The sequence below is a fragment of the Aotus nancymaae genome, unplaced genomic scaffold, assembly GCF_030222135.1.
Source record: "Aotus nancymaae isolate 86718 unplaced genomic scaffold, 86718_ANA_hifiasm-v0.15.2.pri h1tg000103l, whole genome shotgun sequence".
NCBI lineage: Eukaryota > Metazoa > Chordata > Mammalia > Primates > Aotidae > Aotus > Aotus nancymaae.
The window spans coordinates 5,917,155-5,939,729 of record NW_026988518.1 but is presented as its reverse complement, the minus strand read 5'-3'; the positions used below and the strand labels follow the sequence as shown (position 1 = coordinate 5,939,729).

Genomic DNA, 22,575 nt, shown 5'->3' with positions numbered 1-22,575 from the left:
TCTGTTCTCTGAGACACTTAGATGGGCAATTTAAGGCCCTGTTTCTTTGCTTGGACCCACATAACCTGACGGCCTATCTTAGATTTCACTGTTTTAATTATTTTAGGTCAAGCTCAAAGAATTAAACCTTGGTAGCTCTTAAGATACCTGAATTTGACCTAGGTCATCCCTGTGTTGAGGGCCCTTTAGATTTCTGACTAGCTCTCCTGCCTCTTATGATCACTTTGGTATACATTTCCTAAATTCCTGACACTCTGCATTTTAGAAGTTCTGAGTTGGTCATTCACCAGTTCTTATCAGTACCTCACAGATCTAGGTATAACGACTTTTACCAGAGTTAGTACTTAATATTCAGAGAGCATATTTTCCAAAATGTTAAGGCCACTGTCAAAGAAATGAAACTAAAACTATAATTACCTATAGAATTGGATGCTGGGGAAGGTAAAATGCAGTGAATGTTAATTGTTAAGAAGCATTTTAGAAAGCAGTGTAACATTAGGCTGGGCACAGTGGTTCACACCTTTAATCCCAGCACTTTGGGAGGCCAAGGTGGGAGGATTTCTTGAGCTCAGGAGTTCAAGGCCAGCCTGGTCAACATGGCAAAACCCTGTTTCTACAAAAAATACAAAAATTAACTGGGAGTGGTGGTGTGCACCTATAGTCCCAGGTACTTGGGAGGCTGAGGTGGAAGGATCACCTGAGGTCCTGGAACATCAAGGCTACAGTGGCCGTGATTCTGCCACTGCATTCAAGCCTGGGTAATAGAGTGAGATCCTGTCTCAAAAAAGAAAGAAAAAGAAAGCAGCGTAATGTTATGTTTCATAAATATTTTAAAACTGCAATGCATACCCTTTGACCGAAGAATTTTACTTACTGAATATCTCTCTTGAGGAAATTATCAAAAACTCAGGCACGCTCCCAGTGACATCAGCAAGATAGCCGACCAGAAGCCACTAGCACACATCACCCTCACAAAGAACCAAAGCAATGGCTAAACCACATTTTAATGAAAATATCTGAAGGAGAGTACTGGAGTACATTGGAGAAATAAAAGAAACAGGTGAGCACAGGAACTTGGGAGGCCACATAGAGAATGGAAGGAAATGCCGGCCTTCACCACCCTGTCCCCCAATCAGGATCAGCTGGAAACCAGGGGGAATTTCTCCCTACAGCGAGGAGTTAAGCAAGGGGATCTTAGCAACCCCTGTCAACACCTTGGCCAACTACACACCTCACCACTAGGGTCCCCTGAAGTTCTCCCTGACACTAAGGCCAGCTGAGAGAGCTGCCTGGAGTCCACAGAGCTGTGGTCTCCCCAAAGACAAAGAAGAAGTGGACACTGTGCTCCACTTCTTGTGGGCCTCTTGGCTACTGCACTACGCCATCTTGGATCTGGTACTGTGGCTGGAGTGTGTCTTTCTCTATGGGTGAGTAGCCATAGCTCCCTTTCATCCCTGAGGCTAAGCCACTGCTGAACTACCCCAGCCCAGTGGCCAGACATCCTCAAGCCAAGCTGTAAGTAGCTTTTACACCCTTCCCTGTGGGGACAAGTGGAGGTGGAGCTACTCCACTTACCCCTTACCCTGTCCCTTGGGCCAGATCTGAAGTGGTAACCTGTCTTTTGGGAAAACAGTACCTAGGCTTCTCAAGCCTCCCCAGTGCCTAAGTTGAAACAGCACTCTGCATCCCAGGAAACAATGCTTTGGCTGCCCAGAGTGGTCACACACCTCAGTACCTAAGCTGAAGTGGCACCCTGCATCCCAGGGAAATGGTGCCTGGACATCCCAGAACACTGACACACTGCTCTCCCATACCCCTCACCAGCCAATCTGAGCTAAAGTGGCACTTCACTGCCTAGGTAATCAGTACACTGGCTAAGCTGAGCAGCTGTGCTTTCCAGGGCTGAGCTGATGTAATATTCTGTGTCCTAGGGAAATAGAGCAGTGTCTGAGCCGAGACATCCCACCTTACAAGCCAGACAACTTTGGTACCCTGCTTCCCTGGAGCTAGACTAGCTCCCTAGAGTCTGAGCTGCCTATAACCCTCTCCTTGGGGTATATTGTCATTGCTGTGCATTCCCTGCCTCCCAAGGGCCAAATAACAACTGTGTTCCATTATTCTGGAATATTTGCTGCCATTACACCTGTCATCACAGAATCTGAGATACTTCCACGCCCCACTATCCCAGGGTATAGAGTCAGTGCTGCACGGTGCCCCATCCCCAGGACCTGAGTTGTTACTGAGCTGTATTGGCTCAGGTTTCCAAATTGCAGCCATACTCTACTCCTGAACCCCAAATCTCCAGAGCGCCTCTTCCTCCCCAGAGTGGGGCCAGTGTTATGCCCTGACCCCTAGGGGTACAGTTACAGCTACAGCCTAGCTCCATGGACCCAAGCTGCTAGGGAGTACTTAACAATCACAGATCCTAGCTAGCTAGGCAGCCTATATCCAACCTACCACAGAAAATGAACCTGTGCCCCAAGACCCAGCTGCTACAGTAGGTTGGCAAAACCCTAGGACCCTGGCGTCACAGCTACTCTGAACACCAGCACCTGGAACCCAGGTGCTTGTAGGCCATGTCAGACCTGATACCAAGAAGGATCCCCTCAGCTAAGTCTCCCCATTGTGGGGAAAATAAGAATAGAAGGACCCCAAAGGCCCTTGACACTGAGGACATTAACAACCTATGTTGCCACCCTGCCACAGCCACAGACTTCTATAGCCTATGCCATTGAAGTAGCCACAATTATCGCTAATGTTGAACACAGCTGAAGAAGCTGCACAGAGACTGTACCATTGCACTTATCTGGACGGAGTCATTGCACTTTTCCTAACCAGCACACTAAGCTCCAACTATGGGTGAAAGTTTTTCTCTATGAAAACCACTTTAGAAAGCTTCAAAGAGGCAGTTCTTGCTTCAGCTGAACTGACATCAACACATGGACATAAGAAACATGAGAAAGCAAGGAAAGCCAGTTTTACCAAGCTTGGATTTGTGACTGTGAGATACCCCTGAGCAGCTTTGGTCATGGGGCTAGATTGTAGCTGTAATTCTACCCTAGGGGGCAAGGTACAACATTGGCCCCACTCTGGGGAGGAAAAGGTGCTCTGAAGATTTGGACCTAAGGAGTAGGGTAGGGCTGCAATTTGGAAATCTGACACTACCAAAGAAACATAACTCTCTAGTGACAGACCACAGTGAAAAGGAAATCAGTGTATTTCTAGGAAAGGAATTCAAAATAATGATCTTAAGGAAACTCGATGAGATACAATACAAGAAGATACAGATAGACAGTAAAATCAGGAAAACAATTCATGATATGACCAAGAAATTCAGCAAACAGATAGAATCACAAAAAAGAACCAAACAGAAATTTTTCAGCTGAAGAAGTTGATGAATGAAATAAAAAAATACAGCTGGGCACGGTGGCTCACACCTGTAATCCCAGCGCTTTGGGAGGCCGAGGCAGGCAGATCATGAGGTCAAGAGATTGAGACTATCCTGGCTAACATGGTGAAACCTCATCTCTACTAAAAAAAATACAAAAATTAGCTGGGCATGGCGGCATGCACCTGTAGTCCCAGCTACTCAGGAGGCTGAGGCAGGAGAATTGCTTGAACCCAGGAGGCGGAGATTGCAGTGAGTCGAGATTGCGCCACTGCACTCTAGTCTGGCGCCTGGCAACAAAGCGAGACTCTGTCTCAAAAAAAAAAGCAAAAAAAACAATAGGCCAGGTGGAGTTCGCGCATGCCTGTAATCCCAGCACTTTGGGAGGTCGAGGCAGGCAGATCATCTGAGGTCAGGAGTTTGAGACCAGCCTGGCTAACATGGTAAAACCCCATCTCTACTAAAAATACAAAATAAGCCAGGTGTGGTGGTACATGCCTGTAATCCCAGCTACTCAGGAAGCTGAGGCAGGAGAATCGCTTGAACCCAGGAAGCGGAGGTTGCCATGAGCCGAGATCACGCCATTGCACTCCAGCTTGGCCAACAAGAGCAAAACTTTGTCTCAAAAAAACAAAACAAAACAATAGTTTCAACAGCAGATTTGATCAAGCAGAAGAATCTCTGGATTTGAGGACAGATCATTTGAAATTACCCAGTCAGGAAAAAAAAAAGGAAGAATGAAAAACAGTGAAGAAAGCCTCCAAGACTTATGGGACACCATTAAGTGAACATATATTTGTATTGTGGGAATTTCAGAAGGGAAAAGGTGTATAAAACCTACTTGATGAAATAATAACTGAAAACTTCACAAGTCTGAGGAGAGGTATAGACTAGCCAGATCAAGGAAGCTCAAAGATTCAACCCAAAATGATTCTTCCTGAGGCACATTATAGTCAAATTGTCAAAAGTCAAAAACAAAGACTTCTAGAAACTGCAAGAGTGTCAAGTCACATATAAGTGAACCCTCATTAGACTAACAGCAGATTTCTCTGCATAAACCTTACAGTCCAGGAGAGAATGGGATGTGCTAAAAGGAAAAAAAAGAATAGCCAGCTAGAAATACCACACCCAGCAGAGCTCTCTTTCAGAGATGAGGGAGAAATCCCAGATATGCAAAAACAAAGGGAATTCAACACCACTAGACCAGCCCTACAAGAAATGCTTAAGGGAGTCTTATGTCTGGAAGTGAAAAGGTAATCATCACTATCATGAAGACACAAAAGTATAAAACTTACTGGTAGAGCAGATACATGAAGGAGAACAAGAAAAGAATCAAATCATAGGACTAAAAATACCACCAAACCACAATGATAAACATTAAGAGAGGGAAAAAAGAAACAAAGGATGTACAAAACAACCAGAAAACAATAAAACGAATAAGCAAGTTCTCCCCTATCAATAATAAGCTTTAATGGAAACAGATTAAATTTCCACTTAAAAAGTAAAGACTGGCTGAATGGATGAAAAAGTCATTACGCAACTATATGCTGCCTACAAGAAACTCACTTGTAAAGACATATAGACTGAAAGTGAAGGGATGGAAAAACATAGTTCACACAAATAGAACCTGAAAGTGAGCAGAAGTAGCTATGCTTATGTCAGATAAAACAGACTTTAAATCAAAAACTATATGAAGAGACAAAGGTCATTACATAAGGTGAAAGGGATCAATTCAGCAAGAAGATATAACAATTATAAATATATATGAACCCAACACTGTAGTACTGAGATATATATAAAGCAAATCTTATTTGATCCAGTACAGTAAAAGTTGAGGGTTTCAGCACTCCACACTCAGCATTTTGATAGATCATCTAGACAGAAAATCAATGACAGAAATGAGTATAAAGTACATTTTAGGCCAAGTGCAATAGCTTGTGCCTGTAATCCCAACACTTTGGGCGGCTGAGATGGGAGGATATTTGAACCCAGGAGTTTGAGGTCAGCCTGGGCAACATAGGGTGACCCCAGTCTATACAAAACATTGGGGGAAAAAATGGCCAGGCATGGTGGCACATGTCTGTGGTTGCAGCTACTCGGGAAGCTGAGGTGGGAGGTCAAGCCCAGGAGGTCAAGGCTGCAGTGAACCATGATTGTGCCAGTGCACTCAAGCCTGGTGGCAGAATGAGACCTTGTCTCTAAATAAGACAGGCTCATAATTCCAGCACTTTGGGAGATCAACACGGAAAGATCACTTGAAGCCAAGAGTTTGAGACCAGCCTCGGCAACAAAACAACACCTCATCTCCACAAAAACAATAAATAAAAATTAGCAAAATATGGTGGTTCACACCTATAGTCCCAGCTACTCAGGAGGCTGAGACAAGAGAATCCCTTGAGCCCAGGAGTTCAAGGCTGCAGTGAGCTAAGTTCATACTGCCACATTCTATTCCAGATGACAGGATGATATGTTTTGTGATATCGTTTGAATGTTTGTCCACTCCAAATCTCATGTTGAAATGTAATCCCAAGTATTGGAGGTGGGGCCTGGTGGGAGGTGTTTGGATTATGGCAGGGGAACTCTCATGAATGGCTTAGCACCATCTCCTTGGTGATGAGTTCTCACTCTGAGTTCATGTGAGATCTGGTTGTTTAAAAGTGTGTAGCACTTCCCCCATTGCTCTCTTCACCATGTGACAGGCTGGCTCCCTGTCACCTTCTACCATAACTGTAAGTTTCCAGAGGCTCTCATCAGAAGCTGAGCAGATGTTGGCACCATGCTTCTTGTATACCCTGCAGCAGTACTGTGAGCCAATTAAACCTTTTTTTTTTTGAGACGGCGTCTCTCACTCTTTTGTCCAGGCTGGAGTGCAATGACACAATCTCAGCTCACTTCAACGTCCACCTCCCAGAATCAAGCAATTCTTCTGCCTCAGTCTCCCAAGTAGCTGGGACTACAGGTACTTGCCACCATGCCAGGATGATTTTTGTATTTTTAGTAGAGACAGGGTTTTGCCATGTTGGCCAGACTGGTCTCAAACTCTTGATCTCAAGCAATCCACCTGCTTTGGCCTCCCAAAGTGTAAACCCCTTTTTAAATAAATTATCTAGCCTCAGGTATTCCTTTATAGTGACACAAAACAAACTAATACACCTTGTCTCTTAAAAAAAAAAAAAGGGACTTCTGATATTGTACAAACATGGAAATTAAACAACATGCTCCTGAGTGACCAACAGGTCAATAAAGAAATGAAAAAAAATTTTAATTTATCGAAATGAGAATAGAAACACAGTATAACAAAACCTATGGGAGACAGCAGATTAAGACAAGTTTATAGCAATAAACACCTACATCCAAAAAGTAGAAAGATTTTAAAGAAATGAATTAACAGTGCATCTCAAGAAACTAGAAAAGCAAGAATAAACCAAACCCAAAATTATAAATTAAGAAATAATAAAGAGGCCAGTCATGCCTGTAATCCCAGCACTTTGGGAGGCCGAGGCGGGTGGATCACGAGGTCAAGAGATCTAGACCATCCTGATCAACATGGTGAAACCCCGTCTCTACTAAAAATACAAAAAATTAGCTGGGCGTGGTGGTGCGTGCCTGTAATCCCAGCTACTCAGGAGGCTGAGGCAGGAGAATTGCCTGAACCCAGGAGGCAGAAGTTGCGGTGAGCCGAGATCGCATCATTGCACTCCAGCCTGGGTAACAAGAGTGAAACTCCTTCTCAAAAAAAAAAAAAAAAAAAAAAGAAATAATAAACATCGAAAAAAAAAAAAAAAGGATCAACAAAATGAAAAATTAGTTTTTCAAAAAGGCAAAATTGGTAAGCCATTAGCTGGACTAACCAAGAAAAAAGAGAACAGACCCAAATAAATAAAACAGAGTTGAAAAGGAAATATAGTAACTAATAACACAGAAATACAAAGTCTCATTAGAGACTTTGTATCATGAACAACTATACATCAACAAATTAGAAAACTAGAGGAAATGAATCAATTTTTGGACACATACATTCTACCAAGATTGAACCAAGAAGAAACAGGAAACCTGAACAGACCAATTACAAGTAATGAGATTGAATCTATGAATCTGTAATAAAATGTTTCCTGTCAGAAAAAGGCCCAGGACCCAATGGCTCCACTGTAGAATTATACCAAACATTTAAAGAACTAATACAATTTTCAAACTCTTCTAGAAAACTGAAAAGGAGGGCATTCTTCCAACTCATTCTATAATGCCAGTGTTACCTCAATACCAAAACCAGACAAGGACACCAGAAAAAAAGAAAAATATAGGCCAATATACTTGATGAACATAGGTGTAAAAATCCTCAACAAAATACTAACAAACTGAATCCAGCAGCACATTGAAAAAGTCATTTACCATGATCAAATAGGATTTATTCAAGGGATGCAAAGATAGCTCAATGTACACAAATCAATAAATGTGATACATCACATTAACAAAACCAAAAACAAAAACCATATGATCATTTTAATAAATAACAAAAATGATTCAATAAAATTCAATGTCTTTTCGTGATGAAACCACTCAACAAATTGGATATAGAAGGTAAATACCACACCATGATAAAGGCCACATATGGCAGACCCACAGCCAACATGATACTGAACAACGAAAAGCTGAAAGCTATTTCTCTAAGATCTGGAACAAGACCAGGATGCCCACTTTCACCACTTTTATTCCACGTAGTACTGGAAGTCCTAGCTAGAGCGATTAAGCAAAGAAAGAGAGAGGAAAGAAAGAAAGAGAGAAAGAAAGAGAAAGAAAGAAAAGAAAGGGCATTCCAGTTAGAAAGGAGGGAATTACATTGTCCCTGTTTGCAAATGACAAGATCTTATATATAGAAAACCCTAAAAGCTCTACCAAAAAACTTAGAACTAATCAATGAATTCAGTAAAGTTGCAGAATACAAAATCAATATGCAAAAATCAGTAGCATTTCTATACACCAACAATGAACAGCAGAAAAGGAAATTAAGAAAGCAATCCCTTTTACAACAGCTACAATGAGCAAATAAAATACCTAAGAATAAATTTAAGGGGGTAAAAGATCTCTACAAGGAAAACTATAAAACACTGATGAAAGAAATTGAAGAGGACACACAAAAAAATGGAAAGACAGCCAGGCACAGTGGCTCATGCCTGTAATCTCAGCACTTTGGGAGGCTGAGGCAGGCAGATTGCTTGAGCTCAGAAGTTCAAGACCAGCCTGGCAACATGGCAAAACCCTGTCTTCACCAAAAATACAAAATAATTAGCCAGGCATGGTGGCATAGACCTGTAGTTTCAGCTACTTGAGAGGCTGAGGTGGGATTGCTTGAGCCCAGGAGACAGGCTGCAGTGAGTTGAGATCACATCACTGCACTCCAGCCTGGGTGACAGAGTGATACCCTGTCTCAATTAAAAAAAAAAAAAAGGAAAGATATCTCATGTTTATGGATTGGAATAATTAATGTTGTTAACATGACCATACTACCAAAAGCAATCTACAAATTCTGTGCAATCCCTATCAAAATACCAATGACATTATTCAATGAAATATAAAAAGCAATCCTAAAACAGATATGAAACTATAAGAGACCCTAAGTAGACAAAATAATCCTGAGAAAAAAACAACAAAGCTGTAGGCATCATACTACCAGATTTCAAAACATACTACAAAGCTATAGTAACAAAAACAGCATGGTACTAGCTATAAAAACAGACTAATAGACCAATGGTACAGAACCCAGAACCTAGAAATAAACAGCTATCTGATTTTTGACAAAGGTGCCAAGAACATTTATTGGGAAAGGGACTGTCTCTTCAATGAGTTGTGTTGGAAAAACTGGATAGTCATATGGAGAAATATGAAATTAGACCCCTGTCTCTCAACATGTTAAAAGTCAATTCAAAATGGATTAAAGACTTGAATAGAAGGCATGAAGCTATGAAACTATTAGTAAAAAGCATAGGAGAAACACTTCATGACACTGGTTTGGGCAAAGATCTTATGGAGAAGACCTCAAAAGCACAGGCAACATAGACAACAAAAATAGACAAATGGGATTATGGCAAACTAAAACGCTTCTGCACAGCAAAGGAAAAAAATCAACAGAGTGAAGAGACAACCTGCAGAATGAGAGAAAATATTTACAAACTATTCATCCAACAAGGGATTAATATCTAGAATATACAAAGAACTCAGCAGCAAAACAGCAACAACAAATTTCGATTTGAAAATTGACAAATGAGCTAAATGGACATCTCTCAAAACATACGAATGACCAACGGGTACATGAAAAAAGTGCTTAACATCACTAATCATCAGGGAAATACAAATAAAATCCACAATGAGATATCTAAACCCAGTTAGAATAGCTATTATCAAAAAGACAAAAAATAGCAAATGATGGTGAGGATGTGGAGAAGGAGGAACTCTCTTACACTATTGATGGAAATGTAAATTAGTGTAGACACTATGGAACTCAGTATGGAGGTTCCTCAAAACACTGCAAATAGAACTACTGTATGATCCAGCAGTTCCACTACTGTGCATCTATCCCAAGGAAAGTTAATCACTTTGTTGAAGAGGTGTCTGCGCTCATATTTATTGTAGCACTATTCACAATAGCCAAGGTATGGAATCAACCTAAGTGTCAATCAACAGATGAATAGATAAAGAAAATGTGATATATATACATAATGGAAAACTATTTAGCCATAAAAAAAAGTGAAATTTTGTCATTCACAGCAACATGGATGTGGCTTGGGGGACATTACATTAAGTTAAATAGGCTGGGTGCAAAAAGGTAAATGCTGCATGATCTTACTCACATGTGGAAGCTTAAAAAGTTGAGCTTATAGAAGTAGAGAATGGAAGAGCAGTTACTAGAGGTGAGGAAGGGGAAGGGGAAGAGGGGGATGAACAAAGATTGTTTCACAGATAACAAAAGTACAGCTAGATAGCAGGAGTAAGTTCTAGTGTTCTATAGCAATATAGGGTGACTATAATTAACAATTTATTGTATATTTTCAAATAGTAGAAGAGAGGATTTTGAATGTTCCAAATACAGAGAAATGATCAACGTTTGAGGTGATGGGGAAAAAAAGAATAGTGGTCCATACTAGATTGTTATTTAATAAATTCTTACTGAAGTTTTTAAAAAGCTCAGGTCACTATGTATTTAATGCAATAGTCAGTAGAGTAAAGTGCAGGCTCTGAAGCCAGCACAGCCTCCATTCAAAGCCTGGTTCTCCTGCTTCCGACTGGTACGGCCTTGCTTATCCTCTGTATGTTTCTCAGTTTTTCCATCTGTAAAATGACGAATAGTCCCCTACTCATAGAGTTCTTCTAAAGGGATAAAGTAGTCCCCTCCAATATCAGTTAGTTACCCCAGCAATGCTGCATAATCAATTTCCCCAAAACTTAATGACACACTGTAAGCATTTATTTCTCAATCTCATATCTACGAGTCAGCTAGAGTTCCCCTATTCTAGGCTTGGCTTGACTTCAGGACATTTTGGTTCAGGTGGGCTATAGTGTCACTTATTTTTGTGTGTGTCAGTAGACTACAAGGGATCTGTTCTACTGGCAGTATCTGAAGTGAAAGAAAGCAAGTCCGTCTGCATAGTTTTCTTTTTTTTTTTTTTGAGACAGGGTCTCCCTCTGTTACCCAGGCTAGAGTACAGTGGCATGATCACAGCTCACTGCAGCCTTGACATCCCAGGCTCAATTAATCCTCTCACCTCAGCCTCCCAAGTAGCTGGGATTACAGACGAGTACCACCCTGCCCAGCTAATTTTTTTTTTTTTTTGGTAGATATAGGCTCTTCCTATGTTTCTCTAGTTGGTCTCGAACTCCTGGGCTCAAGTGATCCTCCCACTTGACCTCTTAAAGTGCTGGAATTACAGGTATGAGTCACTGCACCTGACCCAATTGCATACTTTTCTTTGCATGTAATGTTTGCACTTAACAAACATGGACTAAAGCAAGTCACGTGGCTGAGAGCAACACCAATGGGTCAGGGAAGGTGAGGCAGTGAGAGAGAATGAGTATTTGCTGAACAGTTCAGGGGTCAGCAAACTATTTTGTTAAAGAGCCAGATAGTAAATACTTTTTGCTTTGTTGGCTATATTGTCTCTGTTGCAACCAATGAACTCTGCTGTTACAGCATGAAAGCAGCCTTAGATAATAATGTATTGACAGATAGAGTGACTGTGTTCCAATAAGCTGTATTTACAAAACCAAGCAGCAGACTGGATTTGGCTCAAAGGCCATAGTTTTCCAACTCATAATATACCACATCAGCTCATAGAGTTTTTATGAGGATTAAGTATATTAACATATAGAAAGTACTTTTAACAGTTCCTGTACAGAGTAGCACGAATAAATATTGGCTTTCATTCATATTATTTATCACTATCCAATATTACAGTACAGTATTGGAAATAAAATTGTTCAACAATACAGATAGGGTTAAGTAAGTTATGGCATACCTGTGCTGTAAAATGTTATATGTCCATTTAAAGACCAAATAAAATTGATGTTTAAATGCACATATAACATTTTACAGTATGGGCACAGAGGCTCACGCCTATAATCCTAGCTCTTTGGGAGGCTGAGGCAGGAGGATTGCTTGAGCCCAGGACTTCAAGACCACACTGGGCAACATAGTGACACCCTATCTTTATTTAAAAAGACTTTTTTTTTGAGGCTGAGTCTTGCTCTATTGCCAGACTGAAGTGCAGTGGTGCGATCTTGGCTCACTGCAACCTCTGCCTCCTAGGTTCAAGCAAGTCTTGTGCCTCAGCCTCCCAAGTAGCTGGAATTACAGGCATGCACCACCACACCCAGCTAATTTTTTGTATTTTTAGTAGAGACAGAGTTTCACCATATTGGCCAGGATGGTCTGGATCTCCTGACCTTGTGATCTACCTACCTTGTCCTCCCAAAATGCTGGGATTACAGGCATGAGCCACTGTACCCAGCAGAATTTTTTTTTTAATATTAACTTTTTTTGAGACAGGGTCTTGCTCTGTTGCCTAGGCTGGAGTACAGTGGCACATCATCACTTACTGCAGCCTCAGTCTCCCCAGCTCAAGCAATCCTCCCGCCTCAGCCTGCCAAGTACCTGGGACTACAGGTGCAAGCCATCATGCCTGGCTAATTTTTTATTTTTTGTACAGACAGGGTCTCACTGTGTTATCCAGACTGGTTTCAAACTCCTGGACTCAAACAATCCACCCACCTTGGCCTCCCAAAGTGCTGGGATTGCAGGTATGAGCCACTGTGCCCAGTCTTAAATATAAATTTTTTGAAAATATATCAAGACTATGTAATGGCATAGGAACATGTTTATGTTAAATGAGAAAAGGAGATAATTAATATGTATCATATGATCCCAACTTTATTTTTCTTAAAAGATAATGTAGTTTGTATATGCACAAACGTGGAAAACAGCCAGGAAAGGAATATGTCAAACTGGATCGTTTAGGTTTTTTGTTTGTGTTTTGTTTTGTTTTGTTTTTGAGGCGGTATTTTGCTCTTGTTGCCCAGGCTGGAGTGCAATGGCGCGATCTCGGCTCACTGCAACCTCCGCCTCCCAGGTTCAAGTGATTCTCCTGACTCAGCCTCCTGGGATTACAGGCATGTGCTACCACGCCTGGCTAATTTTGTATTTTTAGTAGATACCGGGTTTCTCCATGTTGGTCAGGCTGGTCTTGAACTCCCGACCTTAGGTGATCCACCCGCCTTGGCCTCCCAAAGTGCTGGGATTACAGGCGTGAGCCACCGCGCCCAGCTGACGCCACCATACTTTGAAAAAGCCCAGCTAGCCACATAGAGCTATTCCAGCCACAGCTGAGAAGTTGCACATGTGCATGAAGAAGCCATCTATCTGCACGTCCAACCCAGATAGTCTTTCAGATAGCCCCAGTCTTCACCACAAATGGATGAGAACCTTCAAGAGAGAACTGCTTAGCTGAGTCCAGTCATCCCTCAGAAACGTGAGAGACAAATAGATAGTTATTTTAAGCCTCTGAATTTTCAGATGGTTTGTTACACAGCAATAGAAAATCAAAACACTTAGTTTTTTTGCATAACCTTGTCCTGCACTGGGATGTTGAAGATCCCTGTGATGAGTTATTTTCACCTGCAATTGCAAATGCCAACATTCCTTTTATTTATAGATTGCTAATGGAGGTTACACCTTCCTCCCATATGCCCTGTAAGATGCTGGCTGTCTGATTGTTAATTAAAAGCCATCTGCGGGCCGGGCGCCGTGGCTCACGCCTGTAATCCCAGCACTTTGGGAGGCCGAGGCGGGTGGATCACGAGGTCAAGAGGTCGAGACCATCCTGGTCAACATGGTGAAACCCCGTCTCTACTAAAAATACAAAAAATTAGCTGGGCACGGTGGCGCGTGCCTGTAATCCCAGCTACCCAGGAGGGTGAGGCAGGAGAATTGCCTGAACCCAGGAGGCGGAGGTTGCGGTGAGCCGAGATCGCGCCATTGCACTCCAGCCTGGGTAACATGAGCGAAACTCTGTCTCAAAAAAAAAAAAAAAAAAAAGCCATCTGCATGCCTACTTTTTTTTAACCCTGGGGATGCCTGGATGCCTTTTATGTTTTCTTGGCCTTGAAGCTCTTTCAACACATGCCTGGCCTGTGCTCCGTAAAGCAGCAGCAGCAAGGAAAGAAATTGTAGTCCTCAGCTTTTTTTTTTTTTTTTTTTTTTTTGAGACGGAGTTTCGCTCTTGTTACCGAGGCTGGAGTGCAATGGCGCGATCTCGGCTCACCGCAACCTCCGCCTCCTGGGTTCAGGCAATTCTCCTGCCTCAGCCTCCTGAGTAGCTGGGATTACAGGCACGCGCCACCGTGCCCAGCTAATTTTTGTATTTTTAGTAGAGACGGGGTTTCACCATGTTGACCAGGATGGTCTCTTGACCTCGTGATCCACCCGCCTCGGTTTCCCAAAGTGCTGGGATTACAGGCGTGAGCCACCGCGCCCGGCCGGTCCTCAGCTTTTGCCAGAAGTCACTTCCTCAGGGGTTAAGACCTAGAATTGCACCCACCCCAGGGCATGTCTGTGACACTTCCCGTGTAAAACCTTAGACTTCTTCCTGACACAACCAACTTAGAGCCAAAGCTGTTTAAACATTCTAAGCCTAATTATCACATCAGCACATGGTTGAATTATATGTTTCCAAAGTCTCTTTCAAACCTTCTAAGTCTGTGATTTTCAGGAACATTGCATATACTATATGAGATACACAGAGTGTGTCGTGCAGTGCCTGGCACAGAACGTAGCTCCATATTATGTGGGATTTTTTTTTCCTTACGGAAGTTGAAGAGAAAGGTATACATTTTTAAATCTTTATATTGTTTATATATAAAAGTATAAAGATTGCTTACTGAAAACTCAGTGGAATACTCTACAGCAAATAAAATGAACAAACTGGCTGTATGTATCAGCATGGTTAAATCTCATGATATAATGCTGAGAGAAAGATGCAAGTCAAAAGAATATGCTTCTACTTAGGTAAAATTCAAGCAGTCAACATCAAACTCTGCATTATAGGGATACCTGATCAGTGGTTAAACTACTTAGAAAAGTACATAAATAAATGATTATCATAGTCAGGAGCATGTTAATTAACCCTTTATTGGGGAGGGGAGGACAGGGGCCAGTGAAGGTATTAGAAAATTATTGGGCTTTTTTTTTTTTTTTTTGTCGTCGTTGTTTCTTTCTTGAGACGGAGTTTCATTCTTGTCGCCGAGGCTGGAGTGCAATAGCACAATCTCGGCTCACTACAACCTCCGCCTCCTGGATTTAAGCAATTCTCCTGCCTCAGCCTCCTGAGTAGCTGAGATTACAGGCACGTGTCACCATGCCCAGCTAATTTTTGGCCAGGCTGGCCTCGAACTCCTGACCTCGAGTAATCCACCCGCCCGCCTCAGCCTCCCAAAGTGCTGGGATTACAGGCGTGAGCCACCACACCCAGCCAGAAAATTCTGTATTTTAACCCAAGTGGTAGGTATTTAGATATTTGCTTTATAATTATAATATAAGCTGTATTTATGTATTTTAAACAATTATATATTAATATTTCACAGTAAAAAATATTTTTTAAAGTATTAAGAGACTTGAAGATCTTAAAGACATATATTTTGATATGTACATTAAACACATATATACGTATAGTTTTTTCTAATTAAAAAAGTAATATAGCCAGTCGCGGTGGCTCACGCCTGCAACCTCAGCACTTTGGGAGATGCCTGTAATCTCAGCACTTTGGGAGACCAAGTCAGGTGAATTACCTGAGGTCAGTAGTTCAAGACCAGCCTGACCAACATGGAGAAACCCCATCTTTACTAAAAATGCAAAATTAGCCGAGCGTGGTAGCACATGCCTGTAATCACAGCTACTTGGGAGACTGAGGCAGGAGAAGCATTTGAACCTGGGAGGTAGAGGTTACAGTGAACTGAGATCATGCCATTGCACTCCAACCTGGACAACAAGAGTGAAACTCCATCTCAAAAAAAAAAAGTAATACATATTAGTTATAGAAAATTAAGATAAGAAAAATAAAAATTATCCATAATTCCACCACCTCTTGACATCTTGAGATAACAACTCTTAATGTTTTATTTCTTTTCAGTTTCTAAAGTCTTTTGATGATTTCTCTTTTTCTTTTTTCTTTTTTTTTTTAGCACCCACCCCCAACGGTGATTTCTCTTTTTAAAAGCAAAACTGGGAACATATTATACATATGATTTTGAAAACGAATTTTTTTTTCACTTAATATATTACGAGCTATTTCTTTTACTTTGCCACTTCCTTGAAATAGTGTTTTAACATTGAGCCAGGACACAGGCTTTAGAATCACCCCATGCAATTAATTCCTCAGTTTTTCTTGGCATTTTATTATGCTGTCAGCCTCTAAGCATAAGAAATATGAACCAGCATTCAGAGAAAGTGTGAAAATTATCTGCTTTCTGTTGAAACTTTATTTCTAGAGTTTTCATAAAATCAAAACAGAGAATATGCTCCTGCAAATAAAATCTTTAAACTTCAGATCGAAGAATAATTTGGATTCTTTCTATAAATATAAAAATTCACCTCTTAAAAAGATTAAGAATGCTGAAATTATTACCAGTAGACTCATAATTTTTTTTTTTGAGACAGAGTCCCGTTTCTCTATCCCCATTCTCAAAATGAAGAACATTTGTTTATGGAGTATTTAGGGGCAAAGTAAAGGGACTTTGTGCTTTACATGTTTATGAAAGATGCAGAGTATGAAAACTAGCCAGATAATAGAAGCATTTTTTTTTTTTTTTTTTTTTGAGACAGAGTCTAGCTCTGTTGCCAGGCTGGAATGCAATGGTGCGATCTCGGCTCACTGCAACCTCTGCTTCCCAGGTTCAAGCAATTCTCCTGCCTCAGCCTCCTGAGTAGCTGGGATTACAGGCACCTGCCACCATGCCCAGCTAACTTTTGTATTTGTAGTAGAGATGGGGTTTCACTGTGTTGGCCAGGATGGTCTCAAACTCCTGACCTTGTGATCCACCCACCTTGGCCTCCCAAAGTGCTGGGATTACAACCGTGAGCCACCATACTCAGCCAGAAGTAGTCTTAAATGGCTAAATTTTGGTGTGTTGCCTCCTTTTGCCTATTTTTAAAACAATGTAAAGTTACAAACAAGATCAAAGATTTTCAGATTTGTTTTGAAATAAGTTATCACAATGAAATCAAACAATATTTTAAAAGAAGAATAATTACTATTTTTAGAGTAGAATTGGCATTTTGTGTCATCACGAGCTTACAATAAAAGATTGGCAATCATTTACTCTAATAATAAAGAACTACTTGTTATTTCCAGACAGATGTTATCATATTTTTAAAATTAGTAATAGTTTTTGCATTAAAGGCTAATTTAAGATAAAATGCTAGTGTTGTACAAATTCGGCTCTTTCAACCCCACAATTTTTGTTTTCATTTCATTGTGTAACTGTGATACAGAGTTTCTCAAACACATTTTGGGCCTGATGATGCTTTGCTGTGGGGGGCTACACTGCACGCTGTAGGATGTTTAGCAGCATCTCTAGCTGCTACCCCACAAGACTTCTTTTGCAGCCTCCAACTGGGAAACCAAACATGTCTCCAGACCTTACCAAGTGTCCCCTATGGAGCAAAACAAAGTCCATTTGAGAATCAGTGCTATAGTGTATTTACTAAAATTCTTACCATGCTTTTCAGGAACAAAATAAGGACTAAAGCAACATACCATTACTAGTAAGGCACACAGTCTGCAGAATAAAAAAACTGCTGGGCAGTCGTTGTGAATAGTTCAGCATAAATAAAAAGGTCAGGCTACATTTCTTAATCAAAGACTACATTATTTAGGTAATTGGTACAGAACAGACCTCTAGAAACATTTTTGTTAGTGGCACACAGGAAAATTAAATCGGTTAATAGCTACAGATGTAATGTATGGCTGTTTCTTTCTTCAATCATTATTTTTAAATGTGAGGCTGCAGGATCTGTAGATATTCAAGGACACATGAAGGTCCTTTTACTACTTGGTGTTACCCCCAAAGCACAGCAATTCTCCATGGCATGCTGGAATAAAAATATGTCTCACTCCCTTTGTCATTATGTCTGCAACAGGTGATGCCCAGTGCCCTGCTGGGAACATCATCAATCTCACTTCCTCTCCAGAATGTTTGGCATTCTTTATCATGACAAGCAGTCATCGGGCAATCCAGTTCATAGGGTGTTTCTCTAAACACATGACAGAGGAACTAGAAAAATGTAACTATTTGATAGCTAGAGAAGAAAAATATTGAAATGCTACCACAGAACCATTATCACACCTAAAAAAGACTAAAACAATCCTTTACTACCATCAAGGATCCTGTCATCCTTAAAATTTTCAGTTGTCTCAAATGTCATTTTTTACAGGTTTTCGTTTGAATCAGGACTAAGAAAAGATGCATGTGTTGTAATTGTTTGATACATTTCTTTTTTTGAAGCAGTGTCTCTCTCTGTCACCCAGGCTGGGGTGCGGTGGTGCGATCTTGGCTCACTGCAACCTCTGCCTCCTGGGCTCAAGCAGTCCTCTCACTGTAGCCTCCCAGATAGCTGAGACTACAGGCATGAGCCACCATGCTTGGCTAATTTTGATTGTTATTTTCTGAGATGGAGTGTTGCTCTGTTGCCCAAGCTGGAATACAGTGGCACAATCTCAGCTCCTGCAACCTCGGCCTCCCAGGTTCAAGCGATTCTCCTGCCTCAGCCTCCTGAGTAGATAGTATCACAGGTGTGTGCCACCATGCTCGGCTAACTTTTGTATTTTTAGTAGAGACAGGGTTTTACCATGTTGACCAGGCTGGTCTCAAACTCCTGAACTGAAGTGATTCACTTGCCTCAGCCTCCCAAAGTCCTGGGACTACAGGCTTAAGCCACTGCTCCTGGTTCGCCTTGGCTAATTTTTATATTTTTTCATAGAGATAATGTCTCACTATATTGTCCAGGCTGGTCTCAAATTCCTGTCCTCAAGTGATTCTCCTATCTCAGCCTCCAGAAATGCTGGGATTACAGGTGTGGCCCACCGCGTCCAGCCCACCGTGTCCAGCCTAATATATTTCTTAAATGTTTTTTAATCTTTAAGTTTCCCCTTCCTTTTTTTTCCTCCTTTTAATTTATTTCTTGAAGTAACTGGGTTGTTTGTATTGCAGTGTTTCCCACAACCTGGAGTTTGCTGATTATATCCTTATAGTTTCACATAAGTGTCACTTGTGTTCCTCTCGCTCATGTATTTCCTCTAAACTGGTAGCTGGAGCTGAAAGGCTTGGTCAGATTCAGATTCAGTTTTCTTTTTAGCAAGTCAGAAAAGAAGGTGATAGCTCTGAGAGCATTGTTCGCCTCTCACTCAGTGACTTGCATATTTATTTAGCTAACATTTGCTGAATACTGACTTCATGCCCAGCAATGTGCTTATGTTTTATAGGCATTATGTCATTTAATCTTTTTTTTTTTTGAATCTGAAGTATTGTGTTTTACTCATGGGGGGAAGAAAAGTACAAAAGAGGTTTTGTTCTCATGGCTGCCCACTTCAAGCCTAGCATCAACAGCCCGCTCACTTCTGTTTGGAGAAATATTCTTTGCTCTTTTGGACATCAGCCTTGATGGTATCACTGCCAGGTTTCCAGCCAGCTGGGCACACTTCCCCATGTTTGTCAGTGAACTGGAAGGCCTGAACTAGTCTCAAAGTCTTATCCACAGAGCGGCCAACAGGGAGGTCATTTACAGTGATATGACGAAGAATACCCTTATCATCAATGATAAAGAGGCCCCTGAATGAGAGGCTTTCATCAGCCTTTAAGACCCCATAATCCTGAGCAATGGTGCGCTTTGGGTCTGATATCAAAGGAATGTTCATGGGTCCCAGTCCTCCTTGTTTCTTAGGTGTGTTGATCCATGCCAGGTGACAGAAGTGAGAATCCACAGAAGCGCCAATCACTTGGCAGTTGAGTTTCTTAAATTCTTCTGCCCTATCACTGAAAGCAATGATCTCCGTGGGGCACACAAAGGTGAAGTCAAGAGGGTAAAAGAAGAACACAACATATTTTCCTTTGTAGTCAGACAGGCTGATATCTTTAAATTGACCATCTGGCATAAAGGCTGTAACTTTGAAGTTGGGGGCAGGGTGCCCAATTTTAGCATTTCCTGAAGACATCTTCCTATCAGATGAAAATAAAGATGGGAAAGTACCTGAAGCTCCGCATCTAGTCAAGGCTCAGGACCCGGAACAGTCTTTATCCTATCGCAAGACAGACAAGTATAGGCTGTTTTCTACAGTCACGAGTCTGGATACGGGTCCATTCCAGAAGCTTCCCGAACCCACCCCATGTCATTTAATCTTATTTAGGTTCACAGTATTTGTACATGTCAATTTCTATCTGATGACCAGACCTCTTATTAGAGATGAGTCATCTTAAATAGCTTTCAAACAAACCCCTTGGTATATACCCCATTGTCATTTATGTGATTTAATTTGCAGTTTTATCTGACTTTTCTTTTTACTTAGAGCAATACAAAAGTATCTTGCACTAAAAGTACTTTTTATTTTAATAATAAAGCTCAAAGACCTACTGTTTTACTGAGAATTCATTATACTCAAGCCTTTGGTGCAGGTATTCACCACCTGTGAACCTCACAAAGACACCTAAACCACAAATAGGGCCAACAGAATTCAGTATTTCCTGAGTCTCCTTTTCCTTTGCACTCACTGTCTTCTGCAGGTGCGCTTCTGTCTCTCTCATCTCTTTCTGCTTCATTCTTAATAAATCTTAACGCTTCTGCAATCATTTCTCCTTTAACAGTTGTTAGATTCTCCTCAGTTTCCAGAATATCTATTAGGTGAAGCATTTGGTTGGTTGAACAAAAGGAACATAAAGCTCTGGTGCATACAACAGGGAAATAGAAGTGACTGGAGAGCTTAATTTCTTGTTCTGGTTGTCAGTATGAGACATTAGACAAATAGCCAGATTCTCTGTTCTTATTTATTTAAAACAAAATTATTTTTATCATGATTTTTCTAAAGACCTTTGAGATTCTTATGTGAAACAGTCTTTTGTAAGCTCCTAATAAATAGAAATTGTACTTCTTTTTACCTGATCTCACAAGGTGCCCACGAGAGTGTGGGGTACGTGCTTGTGCCTAAAAAGTAGCTTTTAATAATGGTGGTATTTGAAAGGTTATACATCTTAAAGGATATTTTTGTTCCCTTTTTCCTTGGCAGGACCTGGAGCTTCCTTTTCTAAGACCAGTGCTGTTTGGACTCAGTGAAAGTGCACTTTGTTCTAGAATTGCCATATGAAAGCCTAGAATATATACTGAGTTATTCCAAGAAGGGTGAGAAGTCACGTTCTAGGACTGATGCTGATTTGGTGCTGAATGAATGATTGTTCTGTTCTCTTTTCCTCATAGGCTCGCTTCTCATATGTGCGGATGAAATATCTTTTCTTTTCCTGGTTAGCGGTTTTTGTTGGAAGCTGGATTATATATGTGCAGTATTCTACCTATACAGAATTATGCAGAGGAAAGGACTGTAAGAAAATAATAGTAAGTATGTTTAATTTTGCTAGTTACTAAAAAACCTCTTCATAACATACTGTATTTACTACTTATGTACTTACTAATGATGTTTTTAAAAATAAAAACTAATTTGACATTAGAATTGTGCTAATCTTCTTAGCTTTCGATATGACCTGTGAGTAAAGTTTTCTCCACTTTGAAAATTCCAGTGTTCAGAAATTTAAATATGTAACACATAGTAAGTTAGTGTGGGGGCATCCTCAATACAAAGAGGGATTTTTATTTTATATTTTTATATATATACATATATATATAATTTCTTGTTTGTTTAAATATATTGAAATATATATAATATATTTCAATATTTAAATATATTTCAGATTTAGTTTAATCAGATGAGTTTTTTAATGTTTAGACTATAAAAGCTTATTTACAGGCAGTCTTTCTAGAATACATCTTTTGAATAAATGAAGTTACTCTTGAATACCGAAATTTGTCTAAAAAGAATATATTTATTATTCTGTTTCTATCCTAGTGATTGGAGATATATCAGAAAAAATGACTCTATCGGTCTAAGAATTTTTTCTTTTTTTAGATGGAGTTTTGCTCTTGTTGCCCAGACTGGAGTGCAATGGCACGAGCTTGGCTCACTGCAACCTCCACCTACCGAGTTCAAGTGATTCTCCTGCCTCAGCCTCCCAAGTAGCTGGGATTACAGGCATGCACCACCATGCCCAGCTAATTTTGTAATTTTAATAGAGATGGGGTTTCTTCATGTTAGTCAGGCTGGTCTCGAACTCATGACCTCAGGTGATCCACCTGCCTCAACCTCCCAAAGTGCTGGGATTATAGGCATGAGCCAGCGCGTCCAGCCCAGTCTAGGACTTCTAGTAGTGATTATTGATTATTGATTCTAAAGACTGATATTTTTAAAATTTGAGAATTTCAAGTAAATTTAACTCCTTATTTTTTACCAGTACTTTCTTTTTTTTTTTTTTTGAGATGGGGTCTTGCTCGGTTGTCCAGGCTGGGATGCAGTGGCAGGAGCTCTGCTCACTGCAACTTCTGCCTCCCG

General features: G+C 40.7%; 2 protein-coding genes across 14 annotated transcripts in view; both read right to left on the bottom strand.

The window, feature by feature from the left end:
- Positions 1-22,575, bottom strand: part of LOC110567235 (metal-response element-binding transcription factor 2) — a 117,587-nt gene that overhangs the window by 19,335 nt on the left and 75,677 nt on the right. For 5 of the 13 annotated variants that reach the window (XM_064370187.1, XM_064370203.1, XM_064370188.1 and 2 more), the window contains one exon: positions 15,045-17,582. The exons of the other annotated variants lie outside the window; for them this stretch is intronic. In XM_064370187.1, coding sequence (XP_064226257.1) covers positions 17,427-17,582 — 156 coding nt within the window. In that variant the 3' untranslated portion in view covers positions 15,045-17,426. Of the gene's footprint in view, positions 1-15,044; positions 17,583-22,575 lie in introns of those variants that run through there. 13 annotated transcript variants of the gene reach the window in all.
- Positions 19,439-20,386, bottom strand: LOC105709536 (peroxiredoxin-1). The gene has a single exon (XM_012441489.3). The coding sequence runs from the start codon at positions 20,137-20,139 to the stop codon at positions 19,540-19,542; it is 600 nt and encodes a 199-aa protein (XP_012296912.1). The 5' UTR covers positions 20,140-20,386; the 3' UTR covers positions 19,439-19,539.

Coding starts and splice junctions, on each gene's coding strand:
- LOC105709536 (XM_012441489.3), bottom strand. CDS start 20,139: ATGTCTTCAGGAAATGCTAAAATTGGGCACCCTGCCCCCAACTTCAAA.